We start from the raw sequence: 7,768 nt of genomic DNA, 5'->3' as shown, positions 1-7,768 counted from the left end.
CTCCATCCCAGGGGATGTGCAGGGGTTGTGCTCCATCCCAGGGGATGTGCTCTGCACCCCGACCTGGGCAGCACCATCAGCCCCTGCTGCTCCAGTCGGGAGTGGAAAACAAAGCAAAACCGGGGAGAAATAAACAAAAAAAAACCCAAACCAGGGCGGGGGGACGTTTGGGAAGAGCCGAGGAGTTTTCCAAAGCCTCTTCCCGGCCAGCAGCCAGAGCCAGTGTGGCATCTCCTGGGTCTGGAGCCGCTGTCCTGCCGCCCCTTCCCGGCTCCGGCGTGTCCCGGCTGGGGCTGCTCGGGGAGCGGGAGGAGTGCTGACTCACTCCCAGCCTCCTCGGCTGCCGGATCCCGGCGGCCTGGCTCCCAGATTAGCTCCTTCCCACCCAGCTGCTCCAGGAAATCCCTCGGGAACTGGAGCTCGGGGAGCGCAGCCGCGGCCGTGGTCGGCGAGTCCCTGCCACGTGCCGGGGGGAGCCCCCGGGGAGGGGGGGAGACCCCCGGGGACAGATCCCGTGGGGATGATCCTGCCCTGGGGGAACGTTGTGCTGAGGGATCTCCCCTTCTCCCCCCAGGAGAGCCGAGGGATCGGTGCCTTCCAAGCTCTCCAGTGGGTCCGGCAGCACCGGGGCCATGACGAGCCGTGGGGCCGCCAGGCCCAACGGGCAGTCCCAGGCCAGTAAGATCTGCCAGTTTAAACTGGTGCTGCTGGGAGAGTCGGCCGTGGGCAAGTCCAGCCTCGTGCTGCGCTTCGTGAAGGGGCAGTTCCACGAGTACCAGGAGAGCACCATCGGGGGTGAGTCCCGTTGAACACGAGCCCAGGCTGCGAATCCCTCCCGGGACACGAGTGGGGGCGCAGGGAGGGCTCCCCGGAAGGACTTGGGATGCGGGGAAGGACCTGGGGTGCAGGGGTGGCTCCCCCCGGCCGTCACTGACCCCCCCCTCCCGGCAGCGGCGTTCCTGACCCAGTCCGTGTGCCTGGACGACACGACGGTGAAGTTCGAGATCTGGGACACGGCGGGGCAGGAGCGGTACCACAGCCTGGCCCCCATGTACTACCGGGGCGCCCAGGCCGCCATCGTGGTCTACGACATCACCAACCAGGTGGGGCAGGGGCTCGGGGGGGTCCTGTGTCCCCACAGGGGTGGGAATCGTCCCTGAATTCCCACCTCTGCTGCAGGAAACGTTCGCGCGGGCGAAGACATGGGTGAAGGAGCTGCAGAGACAAGCCAGCCCCAGCATCGTCATCGCCCTGGCCGGCAACAAGGCTGACCTGGCCAGCAAACGCATGGTGGAGTATGAGGTGAGGGGCCTCCTGGGGGTCCCGGGGCCGGGGGCGCTCCCGGGGCCGGGAGGTGCCGGAGCTGACGGGTCCCGTCCGTGCAGGAGGCGCAGGCGTACGCGGACGACAACAGCCTGTTGTTCATGGAGACGTCGGCCAAGACAGCCATGAATGTGAACGACCTCTTCTTGGCCATCGGTGAGGCTCCCCGGGGGCACGGGGGGGGCTGGTTGTCCCACCCCCAACGGGCTTCTTGGGAGGCTGAGCAGGGCAGGGGGGGTTGTGCCAGGGCTGGGAGGGAGCAGCGCAAAGGGAAGCGGCTCCTTCTCACTGGGAAGGGCCCAACTGGAGAAAAGGAGGCTCAGGGGGGACCTTCTTGCTCTCCACAACTCCCTGACAGGAGGGGGGAGCCAGGGGGGGGTCGGGCTCTGCTCCCAGGGAACAAGGGACAGGAGGAGAGGGAACAGCCTCAAGCAGTGCCAGGGGAGGGTCAGGCTGGACATCAGGAGGAATTTCTCCATGGAAAGGGTGCTCAGGCGTTGGCAGGGGCTGCCCAGGGAGGTTTGGAGTCCCCACCCCTGGAGGTGTCCAAGGAAGGACTGGACATGGCACTCAGAGCTCTGGGCTGGGGGACAAGGTGGGCATCGGGCACAGGGGGGATCCATGGGCTGGGAGGGCTTTTCCCAACCTCAAGGATTCTGGGATTCTGTGCTGAGGTGACTCAGCCGGGTCGCCCCTCCCAGTCCCACCTCCCAGTCCCACCTCCCGTGTCCCCCCTCCAGCCAAGAAGCTGCCAAAGAACGAGCCCCAGAGCACGAGCGGCGCCGGGGGCCGGAGCCGGGGCGTGGACCTGCACGAGCAGAGCCAGCAGAACAGGAGCCAGTGCTGTAGCAACTGAGCCAAGATCCCACCTCCATCCCCGTCCACGCCGCACCTCCACCCCGGCACCGAGACCCCTGAACCAGGACCCTCCCAGAGCTCCTCTAACTGCACTTTTTAATGCTTCGAAGCCACCACTCGGCACCCGATCCCACCTGGCACCCGATCCCACCTGGCACCCGATCCCACCTGGCACCCGATCCCACCGGCTCCCGATCCCACCGGCTCCCGATCCCACCACCCCACCCACCACCCCGGAGGCAGCGGAGCCAGATCAGCTGGGACTTAACTTCTGAGAAACAACGAACTCTTCTTCACTTTGTATTATAGGTGCAAATAGCGCCCTAACGCTCGGATTCCTCCCTCCATCTCCCCCTCTCCCCCTCCCTCTCTGCTTTGGGAAATCTGGGTTCCCCAAACTGCCCCCTCCTGCCCCCACCCCGGTGTGGGGGGTCCCCGGGGGGCGGCAGCACCGACCTCGCCGCTTCTCGTCGCGCCGAACCGGCCGGAACCAGAGCCCTGCGGAGCCGACGGGGCTTTTCCACGGGGTCTGTCACGGATTTCTCCGGAATTTTTATTATTTTCTCCCCCCTCCTCTTTCCCGTTGGGCTGTCGGGGAGAGGGAAGCTGCAGTGTCCTTCATTTCTTCCGAGGTGGCCTTTTTGATGGAAGATTGGAAGTGCCTGGGGACTTTTTTTGGGAGGGGGGCAGTGGGTTCCTGCCGGACCCCGAGCGCTGCAGGCGACCCCTCCCCAGTGCCCGCCCTCGCTCCACTGTGTTATGGCTCTGTGGACATGTCCCCACAGTCACCCCGGCTGTGGCCACCCACAGTGGTGTCCCCATGGTCACCCCGGCTGTGGCCACCCCAGAGTGGTGTCCCCACAGTCAACCCGGCTGTGGCCACCCCGTAGTGGTGTCCCTACAGTCACCCCGGCTGTGGCCACCCCACAGTGGTGTCCCTACAGTCACCCCGGCTGTGGCCACCCCACAGTGGTGTCCCCACGGTCACCCCGGCTGTGGCCACCCCACAGTGGTGTCCCCATGGTCACCCTGGCTGTGGCCACCATGTCCCCCTGGTGATCCCGGCTGTGGTGGCCCCCCAGGTGCCCGCAGTGATCCCACCCCACGGGTGACATCCCCCCAGTGATGCTGGTGGCCACCCCACAGGTGACGCGATCCCAGCTGTGGCTGCCCCACGGGCGATGTCCCCCTGCTCATCCTGACCTCGGTGATCTTGGCCACGGCCACCCCACAGGCTGTCCCCTGCTCCTGGTGATCCCAACCCACATCCACGTCCCCCTGGTGCTCCCTCTGATCTCCACGGTTTGTCCTGGTCCTGGTTTGCACTTTAGTGGTGAAATGTCCTGTTGAGACTCACCTCGGTTCTGTTCGTGTGTCCGGGGGGTGCCGGGGGGGCAGCGGTGCCACCACCCTCCCCTTGTCCCTCTGCTTTTCCCTACGGAACTTCTGGAGCTGGAGGGACCCTCAGTGGTGGGGTGGGACAGGCGAGGTCCCCCGTCCCAGGTGCTGCCGCACAAGGGGACACCCCAAAATGTGGACACCCCAAATCAGGGACACCCCGAACTGGCAGCACCCACCTGGGCCTGGCTCCCTGCTGGCAGCGTGGGGGGCTCTGGGACCCCTTGGGCCCGGGGGAACTGGGGGGGCCGTGGGGCAGAGGGACCAGTCTCATATGAAGCCCCCCAGCGTGGGGGCAGAGCCCACAGGATTTCAGCCCCTCCCGCTGCCGGGGCAGCCCCCCAGGGACCCTCTGGCCGCCGTTCTGGTGCTCCCAGTGCTTCATGTCACGGCCTGGGAGCCCCCCGAGTGGGTGACACGTATTTAACAAGGGCTGGGGACCCCAGACCCCCTCCCCATCTTCTAGCCCAAACCCTGGACCAAATGAGGGACACTGCAGCTTCTCTCACTCTTTTTTTTTTTTCTCTTTTTTTCTGCTTTTTCTCTTATTATTGTTATTATTTTTGCTTTGGGAAAGCTCCTCCATCGCAGTGAAATAACAATCGTGGTAACAGAACTCGGCCGCTAATTTACCGATGTATTTAATGTAAGTAAAACCAAACCGAACAACAAAAACAGAAGGAAAACAGCAAAAAAAAGAACTTTGTGTGCTCAGGGCGGGGTTTTGGGGCGGGGGGGGGTGACTTGGACCACGCAGCCACCCGCTGTTGGCACGGGGCAGGAGCCGGAGCCATCCGGTGCCAGCAGCCGGTGTGAGATCGCGGCTCTGCCCTGATAAGACTTATCGGAGCTCCCAGCTGGGTGGCGGCCGCCGGGGCTTTGACCTTGTCGGGACAACCGGTACCGGCACCGGGGCAGCGCTGCCCGCGGAGACCCGAACGCGGGGCCGCTTTAAGCCCCCCAAGGGCTGGGGCCGCTGTTGCCCCTTTAAGCCCGGGCTGGTGGGGCCCACTCTCCGGTGAGGCCACGCCCACGCGGCCCCGCTAAGGTAAACAGAGAGGGCGTGGCCAGGGGGCTCACCCCCCTTGAGACCCCGCCCCTCGCCCCCCTCTTAAAGCGGCAGCGCCGCTGGGACGTCGCGGGAGCGGAACCGTTACGCAGGTGGGCGACGGGGGCAACCGGGACACGGCCGGGACCGGGCTGGGGCTGGGGAGAGGGGAGAACCGGGACCGGGATGGGGCTGGGGAGGGGGGAGCACCGGGACTGCGCTGGTGGAGGGAGCACCGGGACTGGGATGGACCGGGCGGTGGGAAAACTGGGAGTGGGACCGGGCTGGGGTTGGCGGGGGGGGAGAGGAGGGTTTGTCACACGCGGATGTCCCACATTCCTGCTTCCCCCGGGAGCGTCACCGGAGCCGCTTCCCGGTAACGGCGTCCGGTGACCGTTCCAGCCGCTCTCTGTCTCTCTCCCGTTCAGGAGCCGCCGCGATGCTGCTGCTCCGGGCCGTCGTGGGGCGCAGGTAAGAGCCGCCCGCCCCGTCAGGGCTCCCCGGTGCCCGCCGGGGCCCGGTGTGAGCCCCCGCTGTCCCCGCAGGCTCCCGCCGCTGACGCAGCTCCGCCGCGGCTCCTCCCGGTTCGCCGCCGGTGCCGCGGCCGGGGGGGGACGCCGGGGGGCGGCCCCGGTGCTGGCGGCGCTGCTGGGGCTCGGGGCCGTCCTCGCCTACGGAGAACGGCGGCGAAGGGTGAGCGGCACCGGGCGGGCTGAGTGCCGGGATGGCGGGAGAAGTACCGGGGGGGCGGCACCGGGGGGGTCCTGCGGGGAGGGGTGACACCCCTGGGTCCTTCCCTGGGACGGGGGCAGCGGGGTGGGGGGATCCCGGGGAAGGGGCAGCACCAGGACGGGGGGTCCTGGGGATACAGCACCGCGGGGGGGGGGATCCTGAAAAAAGAGGTGGCCCCCGGGGGGGGGAGAAGGGCACTGGATCCTGGAAAGGGGTGACACCGGGACACGAGGTCCCGGGGATGGAGAACCGGGGGGATGGATCGCAGGGGAAGGGGGTGGTGCCGGGGAGTGGATCGCGGGGGAAAGGAGTGGCAGCGGGGTGAGGGGTGGATCCCGGGGTGGGGGGAACGGCACCGAGCCAGCGGGGTCTGAGGGATACAGTACCGGGGGGTGGGGGGGAGGATCCGGATCCTCTGGGACCCCCTCGGTTCTTCTCTGGAACGGAGACAGCGAGTTTAGCTGCGGAGGGGGCAGGGGGTGCCCCTTCCCCTCCCAACTGTGGGTCACCTCAGCAAGGGCCTGATTTTGGGGGGACACCCCAAAGTCCTGGGCGGGGGGGGAGCCCCGGGGAAGGGTCCTCGGGCGCAGCGTCCCCCCCTGACGGGGCCGGGGTCCCGCAGAGCGCCCAGGCAGCCAAGGCCACCCCGGCCCCCCGGTACCCCGTGTACACACGGGAGGAGGTGCGGCGGCACCGCAGCCCTGGGGACCGGGTGTGGGTGACCCACGGCACCGAGGTCTTCGATGTCACCGACTTTGTGGAGCTGCACCCGGGGGGCGCCGACAAGGTGCTGCTGGCGGCCGGGGGGGCCCTGGAGCCCTTCTGGGCCCTCTACGCCGTGCACAGCCAGCCCCACGTGCTGGAGCTGCTGCGGGAGTACAAGGTGGGCGAGCTGAGCCCCGAGGAGGCCCCACCGAGCCCCGACGCCGCCCAGGACCCCTTCGCCGGGGACCCCCCCCGGCACCCGGGGCTGCGCGTCAACAGCCTGAAGCCGTTCAACGCGGAGCCGCCGGCGGAGCTCTTGACCGAGAGCTTCCTGACGCCCAACGAGCTCTTCTTCACCCGCAACCACCTGCCCGTGCCCGCCGTGGACCCCGGCTCGTACCGGCTGCGGGTGGAGGGCCCGGGGGGCCGCGCGCTGTCGCTGTCGCTGCCGGAGCTGCGGAGCCGCTTCCCGAAGCACGAGGTGACGGCGACGCTCCAGTGCGCCGGGAACCGCCGCGCCGAGATGAGCCGCGTGCGCCCCGTCAAGGGGCTGCCCTGGGACATCGGGGCCATCAGCACCGCGCGCTGGGGCGGCGCCCGCCTGCGGGACGTGCTGCTCCACGCCGGCTTCGGCGAGCGCCGCGACGGCGAGTGGCACGTCTGCTTCGAGGGGCTCGACGAGGACGTGGGGGGGGCTCCCTACGGAGCCTCCATCCCCTACGGCCGCGCCGTCAGCCCCGACGCCGACGTGCTCCTGGCCTACGAGATGAACGGCGAGGAGCTGCCGCGCGACCACGGCTTCCCCGTGCGCGTGGTGGTGCCCGGCGTGGTGGGCGCCCGCAGCGTCAAGTGGTTGCGGCGCGTGGCCGTGAGCCCGGCCGAGAGCCCCAGCCACTGGCAGCAGAACGACTACAAGGGCTTCTGCCCGTCGGTGGACTGGGACACGGTGGATTACCGGACGGCGCCGGCCATCCAGGAGCTGCCGGTGCAGTCGGCCATCACGCAGCCGCGGCCGGGCGCGGCGGTGCCGCCGGGCGAGCTGGCGGTCAAGGGCTACGCGTGGAGCGGCGGCGGGCGCCGGGTGGTGCGGGTGGACGTGTCGCTGGACGGCGGGCGCACGTGGCGGGCGGCCGAGCTGGCGGGGGAGCGGCCGGCGCCGGGCCGGGCCTGGGCCTGGGTGCTGTGGGAGCTGCGGGCGCCCGTGGCGGCGGGCGCGGAGCTGGAGATCGTGTGCAAGGCCGTGGACGCCAGTTACAACGTGCAGCCCGACACCGTGGGGCCCATCTGGAACCTGCGCGGGGTCCTGAGCAACGCCTGGCACCGCGTCCGCGTCACCGTCACCCGCTGAGCCCCCGGACGGCCCCGGCGCGTGGGACGCGGGGCTGCGGCTCGAAGGTCGCCGGGTTTTATGGCCCCCGGCACGTGAAAGCGGCTCCATAAAGATTTGGGAAGTTTTATGGACTTGGCTGTTTCCTGGGGCAGCGAGGGCACGGCGGGACGGGGAGGGGAGGGGTGGGTGGGTCTGGGGACCTCACAGAGCCCCCCTGGACCCCTCGGAGCGGCTGCCAAGGGTCACCCTGTGCACAGGTGACCTTGAGACCCCCTGAATGGGTGGGAGCCCTTGATCCTGTGGGACCCTCTGACGCTGTGGGACCCCCGACCTTAAATAACCCCCTGACCCAAGGGACCCCTTGCTTCTATGGG

At 68.6% G+C, this 7,768-nt stretch overlaps 2 protein-coding genes across 2 annotated transcripts in view; both read left to right on the top strand.

Annotated features, from left to right (window-relative positions):
• The window catches only part of RAB5B (RAB5B, member RAS oncogene family), a 5,975-nt gene extending 3,676 nt beyond the window's left edge, over positions 1 to 2,299 (top strand). Inside the window, exons 2-6 of the mRNA XM_017838686.1 lie at positions 575 to 795; positions 952 to 1,103; positions 1,180 to 1,302; positions 1,386 to 1,479; positions 2,064 to 2,299. Of these exons, the coding sequence (XP_017694175.1) occupies positions 633 to 795; positions 952 to 1,103; positions 1,180 to 1,302; positions 1,386 to 1,479; positions 2,064 to 2,179 (648 nt within the window). The 5' untranslated portion in view covers positions 575 to 632 and the 3' untranslated portion in view covers positions 2,180 to 2,299. The remainder of the gene's footprint in view (positions 1 to 574; positions 796 to 951; positions 1,104 to 1,179; positions 1,303 to 1,385; positions 1,480 to 2,063) is intronic.
• A 770-nt stretch (positions 2,300 to 3,069) lies between these two features.
• Positions 3,070 to 7,526, top strand: SUOX (sulfite oxidase). Its single transcript, XM_017838695.1, is given in 6 exon segments — positions 3,070 to 4,740; positions 5,056 to 5,098; positions 5,173 to 5,203; positions 5,205 to 5,232; positions 5,235 to 5,320; positions 5,982 to 7,526. Coding segments are annotated over 5 exon segments (1,608 nt in total). The 5' UTR covers positions 3,070 to 4,740; positions 5,056 to 5,066; the 3' UTR covers positions 7,413 to 7,526.
• The last annotated feature ends 242 nt before the right edge of the window (positions 7,527 to 7,768 follow it).

The sequence above is a fragment of the Lepidothrix coronata genome, unplaced genomic scaffold (genome assembly GCF_001604755.1).
Source record: "Lepidothrix coronata isolate B3197 unplaced genomic scaffold, Lepidothrix_coronata-1.0 Scaffold352, whole genome shotgun sequence".
NCBI lineage: Eukaryota > Metazoa > Chordata > Aves > Passeriformes > Pipridae > Lepidothrix > Lepidothrix coronata.
Note: the sequence above shows the minus strand (reverse complement) of the source record. Positions and strands in the feature narration are given on the sequence as shown.